The following is a 25,476-nucleotide window of genomic DNA, read 5'->3' as shown; positions in this document are numbered from 1 at the left end:
GTTCAGCGTAGTAACTCCTCTCCTCCTCCACCCTGTTGCATGCCGTATATAGGAATTAAATGTCCATTTATTTTCTTGGGGTTGGGATAGGAAGATTCAAACAGGCTGTCTTCGTATCCCCGGAGGTTCGTTTGAATCTGAAATGCCCAGGGTGACGTGTCTCTTTCCTTCTTCCAAAGGAAGACTTCTGGTTCCCAAACCTGACCTCATTTTCCAGCTGGAGGAGGGGGAAGACCCATTTGTGGAGGACTCGGAAGAAGAGAGATCAACAGGTAGCTGCTTCTTGGGATGGGGAATCCTGGTCAGGTATACGATGCTGTGAGTTTTCCTAGCCAGGATTTCCCTCTCTCTCTCTCTCTCTCACTCTGTCTCTCTCTTCCTTCAGGCAATGGGAAGAAGAATGAGGAAGATTGCGAGGAACAGTGAAAGAAAACGGAGGCAAAACAGCTGTGGAAGGAGACATCCAGCAGGCCTGAAAGAGGAAGACCCCAAGTCCCCAAGGAAGGTCCCAAAAGAAATCAAAGGGAAAAGTCCCTTCCAGAGGCAAAAATCTTAGTTAGGAAATCAAACTTTACCACACTCCAAAGTCTGCAAGATAGGGACAAAACATAGCAATGACGACAATGTGGGAAGCATTTCAAGCAGAGCAGAAGCTTGACAATACATCAAAAGACCCACACCGGGGAGAAGTTGCATCAATGCAAGAGATGTGGGAAAAGCTTCACCCGAAGCACAGCACTTCGAGTACATCAAAGAATACACACTGGAGAGAGACCATATCAGTGCTCAGAGTGTGGAAGGGGTTTCACTAGGAAAGTGGGTCTTACATTTCACCAAAGAATCCACACGGGTGAGAAGCCATGTCGATGCGCAGAGTGTGGAAAGACCTTCAGGCACAGCACTGGCCTTATTGCTCACCACAGGATCCACACCTGGGAGAAGCCCTATACGTGCTTAGAGTGTGGAAAGAGCTTCAGGGACAACGGACACCTGAAAGGTCATAAAAAAATCCACACCGGGGAGAAGCCATTTCGATGCTTGGAGTGTGGAAACTGGTTCAGGCAGAGGATACATCTTACCTTACATCAAAGAGTCCACACAGGGGAGAAGCCCTATAAATGCTCAGAGTGTGGAAAGTGCTTTAGCCAGAGCATAGGCCTTGCTTCTCATCTTAAAGTCCATAGTGAGGACAAGCCATATACATGCTCAGAGTGTGGAAAGAGCTTCAGTCGGAAGCCCTCCCTTTATGCTCATCAAAGCATCCACACAGGAGAGAAACCCCACCAGAGTTTTCAGTGTGGAAAGCAATTCAGACGCAAACGGGCGTTTATGATTCATCAAAGAGTTCATGCAGGCAAGAGGCCATATCAATGCTCGGTGTGTGGAAAGGGCTTTATTCGCAACACACACCTTAAATCACATCAAAGAATCCACACGGGAGAGAAACCCTATAAATGCTTAGAGTGTGGAAAGAGCTTTAGTCACAGCTCACACCTCAAAAGACATAAAGGAATCCACACACGGGAGAAGCTGTAGAACTGAATGAGGAAAGCAATTCAGTTGCAGGCTACGCTTGAATTCACATCAAAAGAATTCACAAGTCCAAAAAGCCCTAGAAATGTTCTGAGTGAAGAATAAGCCTTAAATTGCATCACCACTTCATCTTGAAATTTCCTCTCTTTTGGTAAAGGTCAGAAAATTCCCATGGTTCAGAGGTTTTGATTTTTCAAAGGAAAGATGAGAAAGAAGTTTCTGAAAGTTTGTGAAATGTGTTTTGCTTGTTGCCGCTATAAGTGTCCTATGCTCTCGTAATGTATCTTGTTATGCTATAAACATTTTTTTGGCATTTCTGAAGAAATAAACTAAATGTTTACAAAGAGGTGTGTGTCTCTGTGTTTATTTTTTAAATCACATTTTGGGTAAAATTCTATGCAACTCCCAGAATGGCTGACTGGGGATTGCTGGGTGGTGTAGGAGTTTTTTCCTGTCTAAACATGGTGGCCTTACTGTCCGTACAAATTATCTGTTGGGCCTCAGATTAAGTGTAACATTCCTTATAGGTAATTCACACAAGCCTGGTTATAGACTCTGCCTATAACTGGTTTGCTTCTTATCTAGCGGCTTGTTCATTTGATGTGTTGGCTAATGGCCACTCATCTTCCTGACTATTAGAGCAGTACGACAATGGAACCAGTAACAGAGGGAGGTTGTGGGCTCTCCCACACTAGAGGCCTTCAAGAGGCAGCTGGACAACCATCTGTCAGGGATGCTTTAGGGTGGATTCCTGCATTGAGCAGGGGGTTGGACTCGATGGCCTTGTAGGCCCCTTCCAACTCTGCAATTCTATGATTCTATGAAAATACTGATCTATTTAAAGTAAAATTAATTTAATACTAGTATACCAATACTTACATTTATTTAAAATCGCCTGGTTTTAATATGTGCAACTTTTTCAATAACAGTATTGAAATCTACATTGAAATCTCTCTCAATTGACAGTATTGCTAGGTTACTCCGTCTTTTTTGGGTCATTGTAGATCTCTGATACGTTTTGATTAATTTAAGTTTTGAGAAACGTCTTTCACAACTGGCAGTTGAAACATGATAGTTAGAAAGATTCTTAATGTCACAACAAAGTTTGTCAAAGTTTGTCAAACTCTCTTGCAGCTTCCTCTTGTACACCCACCGAAGCAAATCTAAAGCTGTCCAGTTAGCAATCCGCTCATCAGGATTGACTTCCTTATACAAGACAATGATATGACAACCGATCACCTTGCAGGCTGCATTTCCTCCCAAACGGGCCTCTCTAGCACACGCGTCGTCCGCTGCTCTGTCCTCCTTCTGGATGACTTAGAAGGTAGCCAGAGCAGCAACGCGTGTGCTAGAGAGGCCCGTTTCGGGGGAAATGCAGCCTGCAAGGCCTTCCTGACCTGCGCGCAACAAGACAAATGCTGTTTAAGGGATGTGTCCTCCCATATTACTGAAAGGGTCTCTAAGTTTCTCATGACCTCAATGCAAATTAGAAAAATAACGTTGCAATGCTTCTGAGAGAAGCAACTCACCAAGCTGTATTTTGTTTTTATGTCACTTTTTATCTCTCCTTTGTATGTTTTGGTGTTGATTTTGCTGGTCTGTGACCGTAATGAATAACAATGAATGAATGGGGAAATGCTGTAAAATGTTACATGGCAACGTTGATTTGCCCCGTCTACACAGTTGGATCTACACAGATTTTAATTTTTTAAATTTATTATTACTGTTAGCCCTCAAACCTGAGGGCTGGACAGGCCGCTCCCTCAGTGTATACTTTGCCAATAAACACACCGGGTTGGAGAATGCAAGTTAAAGTTTATTAGTAAATGTTGCAACATTGGAGCTCCAGCGGGAAATGCAAATTAAGAGCTCCCCGAACAAAGGGATCCTCTGGAATATATAGGCTCTGGTTACATCACTTGTTAGTAACATAATTGGTCAGTGCTCTTATCTTTAATGGACTTTACTGGTCCGTGCTCTGTTAACAAACTAGGTTACATTGCCAATACAAGGTAAGGTGCATACAATTCATACATCACAGCTTACATTCGACACTGATTGGCTGAAAGTTTTTCCTTTGTCTAAGATGCACCTAGAATCCGCCATGAAGGAATGCTGGGGGCAGTTCTTAACCTTTCACCTGGAGCATAGACTAATCTCACAGAATGAAATTCCCTTTTACACACATCAAATCCCCCCTTCAAGGTATATATGTTTTTTTTACAAAACAGACTTATATCCCTTGACCATATTTTGCATCTCTAGGAATTTCTTCGCGTCTTCTTTGTTCTTCTGAATTGGGTCCTGGGTAGCTGGTATTGCAAGCAATACACAGTTAGATGAGGCTGGCATCATATTTTTAAAGACACTACAACAGATAGGCACACATTGTACTCCACAACAGATCATAAGAAAGATACATATAAAAGCTATAAGGAAGACAAAAAGTTGCTTTAACCATGAGAAATTAGGAAGCCAAGAGGTGAGCCATGAGAAATCAAGTCCTTGATCTTGTGTAATGTGTGACACAATATCGTGTAATTTCCGCACCTTTGACTCTATCAACTGTGAATTGTCAGACAAATTAAAACAACACATCCCTTCGAATTCTTCACACCCATGGTTGTGTCTTAGCAACAAATAATTGATGGCTGCTCGATTTTGCAGGGTTGCAGCTCTTATCCGTTGTATGTCTGCACTTAGAGCTGCATTGGCTTGTGATGTGTAGTTCAGACTTTTTGCCAGGGCACAGGCTACTTTATTTAACTGCATGCTGTCGGCTACAGCCAAGCCTGGGACGCCCACCAGTGACACGGCCAGAGATACTGTTTCTGCTTTACTCAGTAAATCTATGTTGCTGTCACATGACTCATCCAAAACCACACCCCGCTTTTGGCGATGGAATGGTGTGGTTGGTTGGGGGCGAAGCTGAGGCTTGTTTGGTAGCCATATAGTGAGTCTGCCTATTGTGCAAGGTCCCCCCTTTCAAACAGAAGTGAGATGTATTCACTATCTGCTGAGCAATGTGTACCCACACATTTTGGTGTGATTCAAATTTCTTCATCAGTCCACTCTGCCCTATTACAGACCACCTTGACAACCATTCCCCCGCTCCCATTAGGCAGAGGAGAACAGTTACTTTCCACATCATTGTTGCTTTTTGAACAAGAACTTTAGTCCCTCTATTGGTTCAACTGTCCAATGTTGTCCTGTTTTTGTGCCAGCTTCCGGAGTGGCACTCTTATCCTCTTTTCCTCTGGGCTGAGTGTCTGGAACTGCTTTTATTCTGGTATAATAAATCTATGCTTTTACTCTCTGGGCCTTTTTGCTGCATGTGTGGTGAGGATCACTAAGTAAGGCCCTCTCCACTTAGGCTGTAGATGCTCGTCTCTCCATGTTTGGATCAGGACCTCATCTCTAATCTGGAACTTATGGACTGGAGTGTCCAACAGCAAGGGAAGTCACTTGTGGAGATATCTGTGGAGAGAAAACAACACAGCCGAGAGAGAGTGCAAATAACTTTTGACCCACACTACCCTCTTTACATTCATTTGACTCCCATGCACCACTACTGGACTCTGAGGATAGGGTTTTCTATACATTTAATTCAAATGGGCTAACTCCCAATTTAGCTCTAGGGGCAATGTGAACTCTAAATAAAGCAAGGGGTAAAGCTTCTGGCTATTTTAAGTAAGTCTCTTGACAGATTTTTTGCTAACTGTCTTTTCAAGGCTTCTGTCCATCTGGTTAAAGTATCTACAAATACCAACAGGTATTTCAAGTGTCTTTTCTTGGGGACTCCGGAGAAAGTCCACTTGCTACGATTTCATCAGCTAAGAGTCTAGGTCTCCCTGCCCTGGGAGGGGGCTTTGGAGAAACTTTGGGATTGTTAGTACAACAGACAGGCCATCTTCTGTACTATCTGATCGGCAATCTTCTGCATCTTGGGTCTCACTATGACTCTCAGGAGACCTTGGGCCATGGCATCTGCTCTCAGGTGGGTGCTCTGATGGTATTCTTGGATTCACAGGTCTGAGAATTAGCTTTGGCACCAACAGATGTTCTTCTTGGTTAGATCTACTATCTATCTTTCTTTTCCACGGCTCTCAGCTTCTCTGCAAGCTGATTTTCTTTGGTTGTATACTCTGGTGGTTCTTCTGGTAACTTCACTTGGGGCACAAGGGCCAACACTGGGACTTCTTTGGTTCTTCTTTGGGCTGCTTTCTTGCCGCTGCGTCAGCTCTCCGGTTCCCTTTGGTGACCTCACTGTCATCCTTCTGGTGGGCTTTACAATGCACCACTGCTACTTGAGTTGGTTTGGTGACAGCTTCAAGCAAGTTCAAGATTTCTGTCCCATGCTTCACAGGGCTTTTGCTGGCATCTGCTAACTGAAGAGCTCTGGTAAGAGCTATAGGTTCTGCTTTATGTGTAGAGGTGTTGGGAGGCAGAGATTTTGCTTCTATTGTGTCCCACAAAGTGACCACTGCATATCCCGATTTCTGGATTCCATTTTCCATGAAGCTGCTCCCATCAGTATAAAACTCTACATCTGCATTGGGCAGCGGGGCATCTTTGAGATCAGGCCTGCTGGCATAAACACTTTTAATGATCTGGATGCAATCATGTTGCAATCTTTCTTCTTGCTCCACGAGTAGCTGGATTCAGGGTGTTAAGTGGAGATTGGCATTCATGAAGCAGTCTATACAACAGAAACTGCTTTTCAATAGCTTTCAGTTCTACTTTGACTGGGGTGGCCCAGCAATCTCTCGATGTAGGTCTTTGTCCCAGCTAGTTGGGTTTTAGAAGGGCCAGGGGCTTTGTTGTGTTCTCACTCGCTGTCTTGCAGCTTCTCTTTGAGTTCCTGCTGGGGCTCTTCAAAGGCTTCTTCCAAGCTGGTGATTTGGCACAGCTCTTCTGCTGGCTTTAACTGTAAGTGCATCTGGGCTTTCTAAACTTCTTTTGCTGAAACTTTTTCTTAGCATCAACATAATGGCTTTTTCTGCCTGCAGATGGCGCGCTCTCGTTCTCTTCTTTCTCTCTGGTTTTTTTTTCTTACATTCACTCCATTCTTCTCTCTTTCTGCTACTTGGCTACTTCTTCACTCTCTCATCTTCTACCAAAGCGCTCAGCAAGGCTTGAACATCTGGCCTGAGGCTCATAGTTAAGGCTTGCTTCAAGGGCTTAGCACAGCATCCTTTTCTTTGTCTTTTCTTCTTCTCTCTGGCCACAGGGTGGGCTTTCTCTAACTTCTCTTCTCACAGGGTGGGGGGGATGTCTTCTCCCCCTTCCTTTCTTCTACACGTTCTGCCATTCTCACATCCTCTTTCTCTTTCTACAATTGCTGCTGCTGACAATGACTCCTGTCTCTGCACACGTTTATCTTCTTTTCTCTCTTTTGCTTACTCACGATTTGAAAACACTTTGTATGCAACTTCAATTGACTGGCTAACGTTCATCACTTGCGTGCCTTTTGTCTTCACTTCGCACTCTGGGCGCTGGGGGGGTGTAACTTTTCCTCTGCTTTCGGTGATTCCTTGCCTATTGTCTAATTGCTCTTCTAACCCATCCTCTTGGTTAGAGGCACCTGAAGAGGAATCCAGTAAGTGATTTGACCCCCTCTTCTCCCTGCCTCTGTGGTGCTGCATGGTTCACATCAAGCGCCTGAGCTGCACATTGAGGTGTGTGTGTGTGTGTGTGTCTGCATCACAGGAGCCAAAGGGGGCACCTAGAATACCACATTTCCCCCCTCCTAAGCTGAGGCAAACCTCGTCACCAAAATACCATCACACACGCTATGCAAAACCATCACTTTCCCTCCCCCACACAAGCCACAAGGCATTTGAGCTGATTCATCACGAAACAAAGACATGAAAACACTTACATACACCATTTCATTCCAATTTTTCTTCAAATACAATTTTAACAGAGTGGACAGAGGGACCTTCGATTGGGCAGTTCCTATTATTTTTTCCGACAGGAGGGCAGTGTTGCTCAGCTTTCAGATTTCCTTCTCTGAATTCAGGTACTCTACCTTAGCGTCTACGCTATCTCCTGTTTAAACGCTTTGATTCTTCCTTAATCAACAAAAGGAGAACAGGGAGGCCTTTCCTCTACTTTTCCGTTCTACCTAAGCGTATGTTCTACAGTGAGATCTGTTTACCACTGCCCCTTCACTTTTCCCTTGGGCCCTTTTTAATCCAGAAATAAAAGGAACTTACCCGTTTCAGAAGATCTCTCTCTCTCTGTCTGTCTCTCTCTCCCATCAGATTTTAGCTTGCTTCTCCAAGCATACACCTTTGAACTCCTCCCCCCAGCTCCCAGAACGCTGGACAGGAGGAATGTGACCCCAGAAAAGTGTTCTGGTGCGCGCTCGTCATTTTTCCTCATCTCCAAGACAACAGGAGCCGTTGGGAGGAAAACCAAGGTTAGGCCTTCTGAGCAGCTTCTCCTGGCTGGCTCGCCAATTTGTTAGCCCTCAAACCTGAGGGCTGGACAGGCCGCTCCCTCAGTGTATACTTTGCCAATAAACACACCGGGTTGGAGAATGCAAGTTAAAGTTTATTAGTAAATGTTGCAACATTGGAGCTCCAGCGGGAAATGCAAATTAAGAGCTCCCCGAACAAAGGGATCCTCTGGAATATATAGGCTCTGGTTACATCACTTGTTAGTAACATAATTGGTCAGTGCTCTTATCTTTAATGGACTTTACTGGTCCGTGCTCTGTTAACAAACTAGGTTACATTGCCAATACAAGGTAAGGTGCATACAATTCATACATCACAGCTTACATTCGACACTGATTGGCTGAAAGTTTTTCCTTTGTCTAAGATGCACCTAGAATCCGCCATGAAGGAATGCTGGGGGCAGTTCTTAACCTTTCACCTGGAGCATAGACTAATCTCACAGAATGAAATTCCCTTTTACACACATCATTACTACTTCCTTTCTTTCGTTCTTTTTGAATTTTTTGCCCAGGGCAACCACTCCTGAGGCCCCCAGCCCCACGCTATGCCACTGGTTATTTCCCAGCTGGACTACTGCAACCTTCTTCTCACTGGCCTTCCTTCTTCTCACATCAGTCCGTTGGTTTCTATTCACCTCTCTGCTGCTAAGATCATCTTCTTGGCTCGCCGCTCAGACCGTGTTACTCCACTTCTGAAATCCCTTCATTGGCTTCCAATTCACCTCAGAATCCAATATAAGCTTCTCCTGTTGACTTCCACAGCTTGTCACTGTCTAGCTCCTTCCTATCTTTCTTCTCTCATCTCTCACTATTGTCCCACTCGTGCTCTTCACTCATCAAATGAAATGTTTCTTACCCGCCCAAGGGTCTCTACATCTTTCATTCGGCTTCGTCCATTTTCTCTCGCTGCCCCTTATGCCTGGAATTCTCTTCCAGAGCATTTGCAGAACACGACTTCCATGACTCTTTTTAAAGCTGAGTTTATTTATTTATTTAAAGTATTTTTATAGCGCCACCTCACCATTTCTGGTATCGTGGCGCTTTACAATCACATATAAAACGATTCCATTAAAAACCCTCAACCCACATTTATTTATTGCACTTATATACCACTCCCATAGCCAGGGCTCTCTGGGCGGTTTACAGAAACTCTAAAATTGAGATAAAAACAAGTATACAAAATTTAAAACTCTAAAACACAGAACATACACACATAAAGCATTAAAAACCATTAAAAAACTAAACATGTGGGTGATTAAGATGTGCTGCCATATGCCTGGGCAAAGAGGAAAGTCTTAACCTAGCGCCGGAAAGATAGCAGCGTTGGTGCCAGGCGAGCCTTGTCAGGGAGATCTTTCCACAGTCTGGGGGCCACTACCGAAAAGGCCCTATCCCTCGTTGCCACACTCCGAGCCTCTCTCGGAGTAGGCACCCGGAGGAGGACCTTAGATGTTGAACGTAGCGACCGGGTATATTCACGTCGGGAGAGGCGTTCCGTCAGGTATTGTGGTCCCAAGCCGTGTAAGGCTTTATAGGTCAAAACCAGCACCTTGAATTGGGTTCGGAAACATACAGGCAGCCAGTGCAAGCAGACCAGAGCAGGTGTTATATGGTCAAACCTTCTGGTTCCCAAAATCAATCTGGCTGCTGCATTTTGCACGAGCTGCAGCTTCCGAACTGTCTTCAAAGGCAGCCCTACGTAGAGCGCATTGCAGTAATCTAACTTGGGGGTTACCAGAGCATGGACAACTGAAGCCAGGTTATCCCTGTCTAGATAGGGGCGTAGCTGGGCCACCAACCGGAGTTTGTAGAAGGCACTCCGTCCCACTGAGGTCACCTGAGTCTCAAGTGACAATGATGTCACATTAAGACAATTCCATTAAAAACCCTCATCCTCAATCCATTAAAAGCCCTCAACCCAGTTTAAACCACCCCCTCCACAAACTCTTGTGAAAATAAAAAACGCTTTACAAAGGCGTTTGAAAGAATTGAGAGTGGGAGCCTGTCTAACAGGCCTCATCTAGAGTATTGCGTCCAGTTCTGGGCTCCACAATTCAAGAAGGACGCAGACAAGCTGGAGCGTGTTCAGAGGAGGGCAACCAGGATGATCAGGGGTCTAGAAACAAAGCCCTATGAAGAGAGACTGAAAGAACTGGGCATGTTTAGCCTGGAGAAGAAAAGATTGAGGGGAGACATGATAACACTCGAATCACCAAAGTGATAGAAGACCACTTGGGGACGTTTCTGTTTTCTACAGTTTTTAGAACTTTCACACTGTTAGTTTTATTGTCGCCTGTGCCTATTTGATGCCTTCTCCTCCCTCTCTTATTGTTTTATTATTATTTTATTAGAATGTAAGCCTAATTACATTCTAATATGTAATAGGGTGTAATATGCAGGGTGTTGCTGCTTTATTCTTTTACTATGTGCAGCACCACGTACACTGAAAGTGCTATATAAATAATAATAATAATAATAATAATAATAATAATAATAATAATAATAATGTTTGCTTAGCAACTGGGATGTGACAACTTATCTCTAGGAAGCAAACCATAGAATCATAGAATAGCAGAGTTGGAAGGGGCCTACAAGGCCATCGAGTCCAACCCCCTGCTCAATGCAGGAATCCACCCTAAAGCATCCCTGACAGATGGTTGTCCAGCTGCCTCTTGAAGGCCTCTAGTGTGGGAGAGCCCACCACCTCCCTAGGTCACTGGTTCCATTGTTGTACTGCTCTAACAGTCAGGAAGTTTTTCCTAATGTTCAGTTGGAATCTGGCTTCCTTTAACTTGAGCCCATTATTCCGTGTCCTGCACTCTGGGAGGATCGAGAAGAGATCCTGGCGCTCCTCTGTGTGACAACCTTTTAAGCATTTGAAGAGTGCCCTCATGTCTCCCCTCAATCTTCTCTTCTCCAGCCTAAACATGCCCAGTTCTTTCAGTCTCTCTTCATAGGGCTTTGTTTCCAGACCTCTAATCATCCTGGTTGCCCTCCTCTGAATACGCTCCAGCTTGTCTGCGTCCTTCTTGAATTGTGGAGCTCAGAACTGGACACAATACTCAAGATGAGGCCTAACCAGGGCCGAATAGAGTGGAACCAGGACCTCGTGACTATCTCATCTTGTATCTTGTGATTTGGCATCCGTCTGGTCACCTGTGATGAATAAACGCAGCCTCCCCATTGACTTTGCAAGTCCAAATGACTTTGAAATTAGATTCATTTGGACTGCTGCATGCTCAAGGCATACTTTTGTAAGTAAATGGGAATCTGATTTAGATCCTAATATTATACTCGCCCCATTCAGAAGAAGACACCTTAAACCATGGCTTTAACCACGGTGAATAAGGCCTTTTGCTTTATTCACTATGGTTAAAGCTGTGGTTTAAGGTGTCTTCTGAACGCAGCCGTTGTTTGAAATTCTGTATTCAGTGTAGATTGGGAGTTGTAGCACTTTTTACCCTTTTTAATATTTTAAAAATCAGCTGCCACCCTTAGTTTTTGTTGTTAGATGTTCCTTTGTATTCAGATCGGGCCTCAGGACAATAACGTAGCACTTGGGAAGAAAGATGCAGCCCAGGAGCCCAGCACTGGAGGCCAAGATGGAGAAGACCTGCACGGCCACCATGTATTTCCCCTTGGTGCTCAGGTAGGTGGGCACAAAGGACACCCAGACGCTGCAGAAGACCAGCATGCTGAAGGTGATCAGCTTGGCTTCGTTGAAGGACCCAGGCAGCTTCCTGGCCAGGAAGGCCACCATGAAGCAGATGGCAGCCAGGAAGCCCATGTAGCCAAGGGCAACATAGAACATGGTGACAGACCCTTCGTTGCATTGCAGGATGATCTGTCCAGGCTGAGAGTGCAGGTCAGAGTCTGGAAACGGGGGAGAGATGCCCAGCCAAATGGTGCAGATGGCAACTTGGACACTGGAACAGGAAATGACAATGGAGTTGGCCAACATCTTCCCCAACCACCTCCTCACCCTGTTCCCTGGCTTTGTGGCCAGAAAGGCCAGGACCACAGTCACTGTTTTGGCCAACACAGAAGAGACAGCGACTGAGAAGACGATGCTGAAGGCTGTTTGTCGGAGGAGGCAGGTCCTTGTCCTTGGCTGGCCGATGAAGAGGAAGAAGGACAAGAAGGAAAGCAAGAGGGAGACAAGGAGAATGTAGGAGAGGTCCCGGTTGTTGGCTTTGACTATGGGGGTTTCTAGGTTTTTAATGAAGATTCCTAATATGAAGCATGTGGTTAAGGATAAGAAAAGGGAAAGGGAAGCCAGGATGATCCCCAAATATTCCTCATAGGAGAGGAAAGTGATATCCTTGGGGACACATTGATCTTGTTCCTTGTTTGGGTGCTGATGTTCCAGGCATCTGGTGCAAAGCTCTGCATCTGAGGAAGAGCAGAAGAAGAAAGGTGATTTGTTATCAACAATGTCTATCTGCATTTGTCTAGATTGCTGCAATGGTCTGTTTCTGAAGAGGAGGTGGAGGAGGAGGAGAAGAAAAGGAAAAGGAAGGGTGATTTGTGACCAACAATATTTCATAGAATCATAGAATAGTAGAGTTGGAAGGGTTCTGTAAGGCCATCTAGTCCAACCCCCCCACTCAGTGCAGGAATCCCCCTAAAGCAGCCTTCCTCAACCTGGGGCGCTCCAGATGTGTTGTACTGCACCTCCCAGAATGCCCCAGCATTCTGGGAGTTGTAGTCCAACACATCTGGAGCACCCCAGCTTGAGGAAGGCTGCCCTAAAGCATCCCTGAGAGTACTGTATCTGTCTGTGTAACAGATTTCTATTCCCCCCGCACAACTAAGAAATGAGTTACATTTGAAAACGTCTTTGAAAAACTCTCAGCGAACACGTTGCAGTTAATCTCTGCCCCGATCCCCTTACCTTCCTGAGTAGAGATGGTCCCTTCCACGCAGAGAGCACAGTCGTAACAGCAAATGGGCTTTCCTTCTGGAATCACCTTGATATTTCCAGGGGAGCAGCTTTTGGTACATCTTGAATAAGGTGGGGTCTACCCAGGAAGACAAGAAAAAGTGTCAGTGGAGTATTTGGAAGCTCTGGCAGGGATAAAATAAAAAAGATGCCCCCAGTGGAACCTCCCAGAGAGCTTTTTCTATGGGGCGGTATACAAATGCAAATAATAATAATAATAATAATAATAATAATAATAATAATAATAACAATAATAATAATAATAATAATAATAATATATGGAGGGCTGCATCAGGACTCGTGGCCCAGTTTGGGCTTATGGGCCTGAAATTTCGCCATTGTTGGGTTAGACTCACATAGTTCTTCCACACTGAAGGATCCTCATCAAGGTGGAACTCATGGTCTGGGGACGTCCGTCTCTCGAGACTCCCAACTTTCACTGGAACAACTGAGGTACTGGCTGGGGCAACCCAGGTCAACCAAATATCAAAGTTGGCTGTCAGTTTCCCGTCCCCACCCAGATGCATTCCATCCATTGAAGTGTTGGAAAAGCCAATTTTTCTCAGAAATGGGTGAAGCTAAAACGACAGAGAAAAAGCAGGAACTATGTTGGTTATCTCAGCACCGACCATGTTTAGATCTAGTGTTTCTTGAGTAGATGGGGTTGAAATTAGGGGTGTGCACGGACCTCCCCCTCCGCTTCTCTTCCAGATCCACGATTTGCAGATAGGGCCGCTTCGCTCCACCCCCGCTCTGCCTACGTCCGCTCCGCTCTGCTCCGCAGCTCCGGATCCGGATCGGAGCTCCGTTTTCCCCCCCATAGGGTTGCATTGAAAGCTAAAAAGTATACAACTTTTTTTCTGTGAAAGTTAGAAACCTCAGGTTTGGCACCATGACAGCTCATGGAGGTATACACACGCACGCCAAGTTTCAAGCAAATCCCATCATCCCCTGATTTTGGGGGAATTTTTGAAAATCGGGCACCCCATTCACGCCCCTTTCGATAGCTCCGTCAATTTGCACGTTAAAAACCTCAAACTCGCCACCATGAAAGCTTATCCATGTGTCCACATGGACGCCCAGACTCAAGGCAATCCCATCATCCCCTGATTTTTGGCGGGGCTCTAACCTCTAACGCACCACCCATAACCCTAATTCACACCCCTTTCGATAGCTCCGTCAATTTGCACGTTAGAAACTTCAAACTTGGCACCATGATAGCTTATCCATGTGTACACATGGACGCCAAGTTTCAAGGCAATCCCATCATCCCCTGATTTTTGGGGAATTTATGAAAATCGGGCACCCCATTCACACCCCTTTCGATAGCTCCGTCAATTTGCATGTTAGAAACCTCAAACTCAGCACCATGATAGCTTATCCATGGGTCCACATGGCCGCCCAGACTCAAGGCAATCCCATTATCTCCTGATTTTTGGCGGGGCTTAACTCACCCCAAATTGTCCCATTCTACAACTACGTCAATTTGCAAGTTAGAAACCTTAACCTTGGCACCATGATAGCTTTTCCACGTGTCCACATGGACGCTGAGTTTCAAGGGAATCCCATCATCCCCTGATTTTTGGGGAATTTTTGAATATCGGGCACCCCATTCACACCCCTTTCGATAGCTCCGTCAATTTGCATGTTAGGAACCTCAAACTCACCACCATGATAGCTAATCCATGTGTCCAGATGGATGCCCAGACTCAAGGCAATCCCATCATCCCCTGATTTTTGGCGGGGCTTAAACCTTTTAACTCACACCAAATCAAGTCCCATTCTACAACTACGTCAATTTGCACATCAGAAACCTATCCTTTGGTCCCATGACAGCTTACCCATGTGTCCACATGCACGCCAAGTTTAAAGCCAATCCCATCATCCCCTGATGTTAGGGGAAGTTTTGAAAATCTGACACTGCAGTATGTCAGGGATTTAAAGTTGCAATGCAGACAGCTCAATGGGGCCAGTTGAAAGGAAATCCCAACATGCCACGAGATAACCCTAAATCTTCTTGCATACTTGAAAAATGGATTTTTGAACTTGATAAAGTCTAAGTGAGCGCAGGAAGGACTTCTCCCCTGAGTCAAAGCAAGACACATACACCATCCCTGCGAGGCGAGAAGGGGAGAAGGGAGGGAAGGCAGGCAGGCAGGCAGCATGCATTGTAGTGCCGCAAGGATGGCTTGAGCACTAACGCATAGCAAACCAACCCGTAAGCGGGCGCAAGGAGCAAGTGAGGCAAAGATGGTTGGTTGTTTCTTTCTAAGCCGGCAGTTACGCATTGAGGGGCACAGAGGAGGATGACTGGGAGCAAGCGTGCCGGAGGGTGCTGGGCACGAACGACAAAGCCCATCTCCCAGGCACTAGGTGGGCAGAGAGGCAGGCAGAGCAGGCGAGGAGTCAGTCCTGGCAGATGCCCCACCACAGCAGCACCCTGGGGGAGGTGGGCAGACAGACAGGCAGCGGGTATTTCTGGGGGCACAAGGAAGTGAGGCAAGGATGGCTGGTTTCTAAGCCAGCACTGCAGTTAGTCACGCATTGCAAACGCAAACCATCCCAGCGAGTCAGTCACCGAGGAGGAGGACAGGCTAGCAGAGGGGCAGGCAGAGAGACATGTCATAGATCTAGTATTAGGGAGGAGTCAGTCCCGGCAGATGCCCCACCACAGTAGCACCCTGGGTGGGCGTTGGAAAACGCCATCTTGTGGGTCCATACTTCCCCCACCCCATGTCCTGCAGGGTTGCCTGCCTAACCCTTGTGGGGATGGGAGATGGAGAGCTTAGAGTGGCAGTGCCAGCAGCAGCCTTCGGCTTTCCCCTGGAACCAGTCGCCTTGCCCGCCTCTTTCCCCAGCAAGATCGACTGGTGCTGCCTCTGAAGATGCATCTTCATGCTGCTGGTTCCATAACGCCCTGTAGATGAACCCCTGCTTAGGGTGAGTTTGCAGTGGCGAGAGACAGCAAAGTGGGGATCCGCTCCCAACTCAAAGTGGTCCCACACGATGCTTGTCTTTCGCTTCCGTGGTGACACCACCAATTGCCCACCTGAGCTCTCTGGTGTTGCCACAGAAACAGGGGTTGCAGCGGAAGAGGGGTGGGATGAGACTGGGGAGAGAGCCTTGGCCTGCTGCTGCTGCTCCTCCTCAGCCCCCACATCCTGGAGGACCACCGCCTCCTCCTCCCCCTCCACTGTGCTGAGGACCTCGTCTAGGTCCATCAGCAGGCTCGTGGGCTCAAAGGATAATGAAGGAGTTGGGGATACTCCGCCTCCTCCTCCTCTAATGCCACCTGCCTCTTGTAAAGGGGCACTTTTCCCATTCCCACCCTCAAAAAGAGAACGCCGGACACAAGTTGCAGAAGTGAGTGCCTCTGCCTGCTGCTTGTCCTGCTTCTGTTGCGGAGCAGCCAGCCAAGGAGTTGCCCGTTTGATTTTCACAGCAGGAGAGGCAGCCTGCTTACTGGTGCCAGCCTGAGCCTTGCCTTGACCACTGCTTTCAGCACGCCCCGCCACAGACATGCACCTGCTCCCTCTTCTCATGATGATATTATACTAATACTACTAACGAGATCTATAAGAATATACTAATACTACTAATAATATGTATAAGAATAAAATATTAATACTACTAATAATATGTATAAGAATAATATGTATAAGAATGTAATAATATGTATAAGAAATATTACTATATGTAGGGAAATGGGACAAGAAGTGTGTGTGCTTTGCCCAAACAGGATTTGAAATGCTCAATCTGTGGCTGTTGCACTTCACAAACAGTGCACTGCACACACAGCACACTCACACAATAACACAGTCACACACGCAGTCCAAGTAACAGAGAGAAGAAATAGAGAATATTTTTTTTGGAATTTTTTTTGTATTTTTTTGTATATAGAAGGAAGAAGGAAGATGAAACACAGTCAGGCTTTAAGAGAGGGGAGGGGGGTTACAACCAACCAACCAAACAAACACACACTCCAAAATTTAAAAATAAAGTTTATATTAAATCAAAGTAAGGGAAAAACACAGGGCAAACTAAGCTAAAAGTCAGAAAGAAGCAAACAAACACACACACGCGCGCCAAGCTAAATCCTAAATCTATCTCCAAACACAGCAGCAGCACCTATAACTAACTCCTCTCTCCACGAACGCCAACCCACAAAGAGACACAAAGCAGAAAGCTCTCAGGGTGGCTCTGCCTTAGTCCCCCCTCCAACGCTGGGATTGGAGGATGCTTCATGAGGTGATCAATTCTCATCAGGATTGGGAGTTGAATGTGCCTGTCATCGCTTCAAAAAAAAAAAAAAACCCAAAAAACCGCCAGTTTACCCGCGCTGTCCCTGTTTATTGACCCGATTTTTTTAAAAATATAGCACACGAACAGCACCACGCAGAGAGCTGAGAGTAGGCTCAAAATGACCCCCATCCACGACTCTCTAAGCACAAGAATTTTCAAAAAGATAGCATCAAAAACAACACAGTTATCCCCCTTTCTTTTCCGCAATGCAATCCTATGGGCGAAATGTTTCAAGATGGCGATAGAAGCGGACCGCGGAAACCGGAGCGCTCCGAAAATGGCCGCTTCTCTTCGCCTTGCTTCTAGGGGCCCACGGTCCGCTTCTACTCCGCCTCTGGGCAAGGCGGAGCAGGCCAATTCGCTCCTGCTTCTGCGCTTCTAATCGGAGCGGAGCACATGCCTAGTTGAAATACATCAAACAAAGAAAAAGCAGAGGTCCATTGTTGAGTCTGTTCCGGCTGCTTTCATATTTCGGGAAAGGCTGACATCAAAGCCACTAAACAATATACAGAAAAGTTAATATGCTCCCCAAAGAATTTCTGTAAACTGCCCAGAGAGCCCTGGCTATGGGAACGGTATATAAGTGCAATACATACATACATACATACATACATACACTTCCCTATGCAGATTTCAGGGGATTTTTGCTGGTTTGGTAGAGGAAGTCTACACTCATACGATGGGATGCAGTATCCACTATGATTATGTGGAGCACCTCCTACAGCTGCTATCTGGTGGCCATGTCTACCCAAGAAGCTACATCATGTAGTGTTGTTCCCAGAGACCTTGAGAATCATCGAATTAGAGAATTGGAAGGTGCCTATAAGGCCATCGAGTCCAACCCCCTGCTCAATGCAGGAATCCACCCTAAAGCATCCCTGACAGATGGTTGTCCAGCTGCCTCTTGAAGGCCTCTAGTGTGGAGGAAGGGAGAACACTCTGAGAAAAGGTCTGGATAGTACCTGTAAGATTTCCCCCCAGACTGAACCACACCAAATCGAGGGGGATTTCAATCCTTGTTTTGCCCCCCCCAAATTTGATTTGAGTAGCAGCAATCCTAACCAAACAGATGCTACCTATGGGATGTGTAGCCAATGAGGGCACTGCAGTGATTTAAAGACCGCCTCTTTGCCATTCCTGTCCCCTCATTAGCTGCACCCACAACAGGAAGCATCTGACTACTTTCTTTCTCCTTCTGCTCCCCCCTCAACTCACAATGCCGTATCGAATGCCAAATGAGGTACAGTGGAAGGGAACAGAAGACAGAGCTGAGTGGTGCCCATCAGATACAGAAGCCTTAACAGGCCTCAGGAGTATTCTGTGCAAGGAGCCTCAGGAAATGGAAGATCTCCCCAGACCACTATGCCTGAAACCTCCCCAGAGTCCGGTTCCACAGAGAATGAGTCAAGAGCCATTCTGTTCTTTTTAGTAGGGAGATCTGTGATGGAAATTGAAATACCTGCCATGGCTGTAGCCTTGGAAGTTCCCACTGTTCTCCACCCACCATCCTCATACGCATCCTCATACGCTTGGATCTGGAAGAGTAACCCTCATGTAAGGCTTTCGCCACCATCTGAACGCTGTTGTAAATGCTGTAGGTGTCTTGAGACAGACTCTGTCGAAACACATCCAAGGGCAATTCCTCTTTCTGTTCACATCTACCCTTCTGTTTCACAGACAATGTGTGTTTTGAAAAGGAACAACGAAATGCTTTTTCCAAGTAAGGGTTTGTAATGCGAGCCAGATCAACGTCGGCACATTTCGACCTTTTCTTTGTCTGGATTGAGAAGGAAAAGAACCAATGGCTGTCCTTGAAATGTAAACTAGACTTCGACAACATTGAGGTGATGTCCCACAAAGCTGTTGTGATCCAGACTCTCCCTTCGGTAGGTTTTACCCACAACTCAAGTGTTTGTTTTAGATGAATTATTCCACTATAGAAAGAACGTGTGTCTGCATAGAAAACATATACCTTGACCTGTCTCCATCTGAGAAGAAATTCAAGGGGAAATATCAGTACAGGTTTGGTCAGTTCTGGGAGTCTTCCTGAGACTGCAACACAGATACCATGCCAGGTGAGCAATGGTGTCAGCGTCTGCATGAACCTTTCCCCATTGTCATTGTCTGGAGCGAAGAGACCGATCCACGTCCATCTGAAATGCAGGAGCAGTTTGACCATCCCCAGGTACAAGTATTCATTTTTTGGAACCACGCGGTAGAAAAAAGGGAACTGGGTTTTATCCTTATGGTCATGGAAGACAAACCCATAACTGACCTAGTATCGGAAAAAAGACATGGATGTTTTACATATTACAAAGGGAGAAAGCACATTCAGTAGGGTTCTACAACCACTTCCACAGCACCCCAAGGATACCGTAGCTTTCTGCAAAGGAGAGACCATTCATTTGTGGTCCTCAAGGTTTATCTAGATTTATATACACTACTATCACACCTACTCTTTCTTTTTTCCTAAGCTAAAATTCCCTTAAACATTTGCATCTTTCCCCATTCCCACGTTGAATGATATTTTTGGTAGAAAATATTGTTCGAAATAAACAACTTTTCTTTTCTTTTTTTTAGCTCCGGTGTACTTAGCTTTCTCCCAAATGATTATGCATGGGACTGAAGCCACAATTAGAAACATAGGTACATATAGGGTGGCCCTATGGAAAGGAGGACAGGGCTCCTGTATCTTTAACAGTTGCATAGGAAAGGAAATTTCAGCAGGTGTCATTTGTATATATGGAGAACCTGGTGAAATTTCATCTTCATCACAACAGTTAAAGCTGCCCTCTTTTAAACCTGGTCACAGGATAGCTGCAGGATAGCTCCTGCAGCTTTAACTGTTGTGATGAAGAGGAAATTCCACCAGGTGTGACATGCATACAAATGACACCTGCTGAAATTCCCTTTTCAATGCAACTGTTAAAAGATACAGGAGCCCTGTACTCCTTTTCATATGGTCACCCTAGTACATAGGACCACACATTCCATATGGCAGGGATGAAGGACGTTGAGCATAATCACTTTTATGCCCTTCATATCACATCTGCAGCCTTGAGACATCCTTCATAGTTATTGTCTTCATTTCCCAAAATACAATGCAGTAGTCATTTTTCTCCTCTTGTTTCCATCATAAGACACTTGGGGCATATGAGGTTCTGGTTCCTCTCTATTTGGCCCTGGTTTGGCCTCATCTAGAGTATTGCGTCCAGTTCTGGGCTCCACAATTCAAGAAGGACGCAGACAAGCTGGAGTGTGTTCAGAGGAGGGCAACCAGGATGATCAGAGGTCTAGAAACAAAGCCCTATGAAGAGAGACTGAAAGAACTGGGAATGTTTAGCCTGGAGAAGAGAAGATTGAGGGGAGACATGATAGCACTCTTCAAATACTTAAAAGGTTGTCCCACAGAAGAGGGCCAGGATCTCTTCTCGATCCTCCCAGAGTGCAGGACACAGAATAACGGGCTCAAGTTAAAGGAAGCCAGATTCCAGCTGGACATCAGGAAAAACTTCCTGACTGTTAGAGCAGTACGACAATGGAATCAGTTACCTAGGGAGGTTGTGGGCTCTCCCACACTAGAGGCTTTCAAGAGGCAGCTGGAGAACCATCTGTCAGGGATGTTTTAGGGTAGATTCCTACATTGAGCAGGGGGTTGGACTCGATGGCCTTGTAGGCCCCTCCCAACTGTGCTGTTCTATGATTCTATGATTCTATGTCTACACTGGGCAATATCCCAGAGATCATCTCGGGATTGTCCCTGTGTATCCACAGGATGCACAGGGGATCCCAGGAGTAGGGATGGATGATCCCTCCATTTCCCCGGAATATCGCCATACCCTTTTTTTCCTCATGTTTTCCCGCGGTCCGGGGATGATCCCGAGGACCATGGGTGGTGTGGCCGGGTGTCCTGGCTTCTTCCCTCTTCCCCATGAGTAGCAGGCGACCTCTGAGGCAGGAAGCCAGGATGGGAAGAGTCCAGGGCCATCGGGAGTGGGGTGGGAGAGGGGTAGGGCTTTTTTTTTAACTTACTCTTTCGCTGGAGGACGCATGCCACTTGTGAACACAGGAGAAGGATCTCATGATTAGCATATCACGAGATCCTCCTCTCTCCCAGATAGCCGGAAAGTGTAGACATGCCCCTGGTTACTTGAAGGGGGAAAGTTTAACATGCCGTGTATAACCAAATAAAAGTCTTATTGATATGATGATGATTTAGTTATTTTATTATTTATTAATTAAAACATTTGTATTGCACACTACTTCACTGGGATCTTAGGGCAGCATACAGATGAGGAGGAGAAGGACGAAGAGGAGGATTGGAAATGTGGTCAAAAGCCATATAAAGACAGAAACAAACCATAGCTTCTCCACCCCAGAGAGTCCTTTAAAGCAGTGGTTCCTAAACTTTTCCAGGTAACTGCCCCCTTGGTTACTCAAACTCATGCCCAGTGCCCCCTGTCCTACACTATAAAAATCATTATTCAGAATAGCGGTTTTCAACGACCCACTAAGGAAGATAATAACAATTAAATTCAAAACAGTAACAATTAATTGAATATTTTGTCAAAATCTAATTACATTTTTTTTTAGTTTTTTCAATTAAACGTAATTGATGAACTTGATCCAGTGATATCATCTTTTCAAAGTCTGATAGTCATTTAGCAAGGATATTAGACCTCACATTTAGTAACTAGGGTAGAATACCTCACTATTCTGTAAATTCTTAATGTGATGGATGGGCTTGATGAAGGGATGCCAGTTTCTCAAGGTCTGGTTTAAAGTCACTTAACATGAGCCTTAAATCATCACGTTTAGTAATCTGGAGTCGATTTCTTTGCATGGAGAGAAGTAGGCAGACCACACTAAAACCACATTTCACCAAATATGATGTTGGAAATGCAACCAGGAGCTTCTGAACCACTCTCCATAGAGCAGGATTGTGATCAGAAATTTCCTTCTGTAACCAAAACTGGTATGATTTCTTAAACTTTGGCTTCAGCTTAATGCCATTTTGTAGCTCAACTGGACCCTTTAAATGGGAGGCACCCACTGCAGGCTTGCTGAGGGAGGGAGGTCAAAGAGATCAAATGCCTCTGTTTTGCAGCCGGCGTGGCGGGGCACACCAAGCAGGGAATGTCTCTTCATTAGCGTTTTGGTGCTTTTGAAGCATTTCAATTCACCGTTAAAAGGACTCTTCTTAAACGTTATTAATACATGTGTGGATTCTTCCCCTATATGGCTTGGGACCAAACTACCTTCTCCCATAAAAATGTCCCTGGGTTTTAAGACATTCTGGAGAGGCACCTCTCAGAAAAGACAACCTCGAGTGACCCCATGCCTCTTAATGCCCCCCTATGCAATCCCACCCCCCCAATTGGGCGGTACCGCCCACTTCGGGAACCACTGCTTTAAAGCAAAGCACAATTCGATTTCACCCACCCACCCCTACCACCCTCCATTCCTACCTGTGGGATTTTGTAGATGTCCAAAATGGTTGAAATATGGGTGGAGATTTCAGAGTCTGCCCCTTCTACAACAGCCAACAGGCCATTCTGTCTGCCACAGCCGTAGTTTGGAATATTCTTGTGCCCAGGAGACAGCAGATCCAGCATGGCGTCATATGTGATTCTTGCACTGTAATAGTTCTCGTAGTTGTTGTAGCCCAGGGTGATGTTGGGTACGAGCCTGGGATTCTGGTTGATCTCATGGATGGCAAAATAGAAGGCCAGGTCATAGAAGGAAACTTCCTGTCTTTTTCTGAAGCAAAATATACATATCAGATTGTCACCCTGTGTTTAATAAAACATTTTGACAGACATATCCAGGCAATATAACAATCCTGCTTTTTAAAACTTTTTTATGGTTTTGGATATTTGTTGTTTATTCGTTCAGTCGCTTCCGACTCTTTGTGACTTCATGGCCCAGCCCACGCCAGAGCTTTCTGTTGGCCGTCGCCACCCCCAGCTCCCCCAAGGTTGAGTCCGTCACCTCCAGAATATCACCCATCCATCTTGCCCTTGGTCGGCCCCTCTTCCTTTTGCCTTCCACTTTCCCTAGCATCAGCCTCTTCTCCAGGGTATCCTGTCTTCTCATTATGTGAACAAAGTACTTCAGTTTTGCCTTTAATATAATTCCCTCAAGTGAGTAGTCTGGCTTTATTTCCTGGTTTGAGACATGATAGCACTCTTCAAATACTTCAAAGGTTGTCACACAGATTAGGGTCAGGATCTCTTCTCGATCCTCCCAGAGTGCAGGACACGGAATGACGGGCTCAAGTTAAAGGAAGCCAGATTCCAGCTGGACATCAGGAAAAACTTCCTGACTGTTAGAGCAGTACGACAATGGAATCAGCTACCTAGGGAGGTTGTGGGCTCTCCTATACTAGAGGCCTTCAAGAGGCAGCTGGACAACCCTCTGTCAGGGATGCTTTAGGGTGGAGGGGGTTGAAAGTACCCATTGAGCAGGGGGTTGGACTCGATGTACGTCCCTTCCATCTCTGCTATTCTATGATTCTATGATTTACTGAAAAAGAAGCAGCCCTCCAGGCCGTATCATGGGGGGGGATCTACACTACTGCTTTTAAAGCGCTTTAAAGCACTTTGAAAACGTTTTGAAAACTGTATATGCAGTGTGTCCTGGGCCCCAACAGTTGTCAAAACTGTTATAAAGGGCTTTAAAGCAGTAGTGTAGATCCCTCCCCATGGTTAGTTTCCTGTAGCAAAACACCCAGTTTCCTCTTTCCAACTCAAAAAATCATTTTCTTTAAAGAGAGATCTAAATGATGGTCTCTAATGACAGTATATAATTAACCCAACTAGAAGCTGCAGAAATGGTAATAATTCTATCTCAACATGGAATAACAAGTTTGGGTTGGTTTGAAGCACCAACGTTGTTTAAATTGTTCGTTTCTTGTGAACCACCCAGAGAGATTTTGATATTGGGTGGTATAGATACACAATAAAAATAAATAAAAGACACACTCTAATTATGGTTTCTGGATTGTAAGCCTATAAGATTGTAAGCCTATGCGGCAGGGTCTTGCTATTTACTGTTTTACTCTGTACAGCACCATGTACATTGATGGTGCTATATAAATAAATAAATAAATAAATAATAATAATAATAATAATAATAATAATAATAATAATAATAATAAAGGCTAACGGCATGTTAAAGACAGAGGAGAGGATAAGACGTAGGGATCTGAGGTACCAGGAACTGCCAGGAAGTATAACCGTAGCCACCATTTAAAGACCCCCATTCATGCCTTGCATTCGACTGATCGAATACCCACTTCCAGATAAATAGCTGTGTTCCTCACACAGCAAGGAAGGCCCAGTAATTTCCTAAGAAATACAGACTGGACTCTTTCAATTTGGGCCATTAAATCCTAATATCCCAATAGGAATACCCTAGGTAAGTTGGGCCAGAGTCTTAGCTTTGCAAATTTGAATTGCAGACGGGATGAATTGTCAGCCTTGCATAAAAAAGAATATTTATTTATTTATTTATTTATTTATTACATTTCTATACTGCAGACGCTGACTGCAACCAGGAAATCAGAAGACGTTTACTTCTTGGGAGGAGAGCAATGACAAATCTTGATAAAATAGTTAAGAGCAGAGACACCACGCTGACAACAAAGGTCCGCATAGTTAAAGCAATGGGATTCCCCGTAGTAACCTATGGCTGCGAGAGCTGGACCATAAGGAAAGCTGAGCGAAGGAAGATAGAGGCTTTTGAACTGTGGTGCTGGAGGAAAATTCTGAGAGTGCCTTGGACTGCAAGAAGATCAAACCAGTCCATACTCCAGGAAATAAAGCCAGACTGCTCACTTGAGGGAATGGTATTAAAGGCAAAACTGAAGTACTTTGGCCACATAATGAGAAGACAGGATACCCTGGAGAAGAGGCTGATGCTAGGGAAAGTGGAAGGCAAAAGGAAGAGGGGCCGACCAAGGGCAAGATGGATGGATGATATTCTGGAGGTGACAGACTTGACCTTGGGGGAGGTAGGGGTGGCAACGGCCGACAGAAAGCTCTGGCGTGGGCTGGTCCATGAAGTCACGAAGAGTTGGAAGCGACTGAACGAATAAGCAACAACATACTGCCCAATAGCCGGAGCTCTCTGGGCATGATCTGATTTGCTTTAAAATTGGCACAACTAAGGATTTATTTAGAAGCTATCGTAGTGCCCAGTTACATGTGTGTATCTTGAAAAACGACAGAGATAA

The 25,476-nt window shown here is 45.4% G+C and overlaps 2 protein-coding genes across 2 annotated transcripts in view; one reads left to right on the top strand and one right to left on the bottom strand.

The window, feature by feature from the left end:
• LOC134396274 (zinc finger protein 420-like) overlaps nt 1-25,476 on the bottom strand; it is a 647,156-nt gene that overhangs the window by 327,691 nt on the left and 293,989 nt on the right. The window lies entirely within an intron of this gene.
• The window catches only part of LOC134396998 (zinc finger protein 501-like), an 84,791-nt gene continuing 78,623 nt past the window's right edge, over nt 19,309-25,476 (top strand). The window contains exon 1 of the mRNA XM_063123611.1: nt 19,309-19,315. Within this exon, the coding sequence (XP_062979681.1) occupies nt 19,309-19,315 (7 nt within the window). The remainder of the gene's footprint in view (nt 19,316-25,476) is intronic.

Source organism: Elgaria multicarinata, chromosome 3 (genome assembly GCF_023053635.1).
Source record: "Elgaria multicarinata webbii isolate HBS135686 ecotype San Diego chromosome 3, rElgMul1.1.pri, whole genome shotgun sequence".
Lineage (NCBI taxonomy): Eukaryota > Metazoa > Chordata > Lepidosauria > Squamata > Anguidae > Elgaria > Elgaria multicarinata.
Note: the sequence above shows the minus strand (reverse complement) of the source record. Positions and strands in the feature narration are given on the sequence as shown.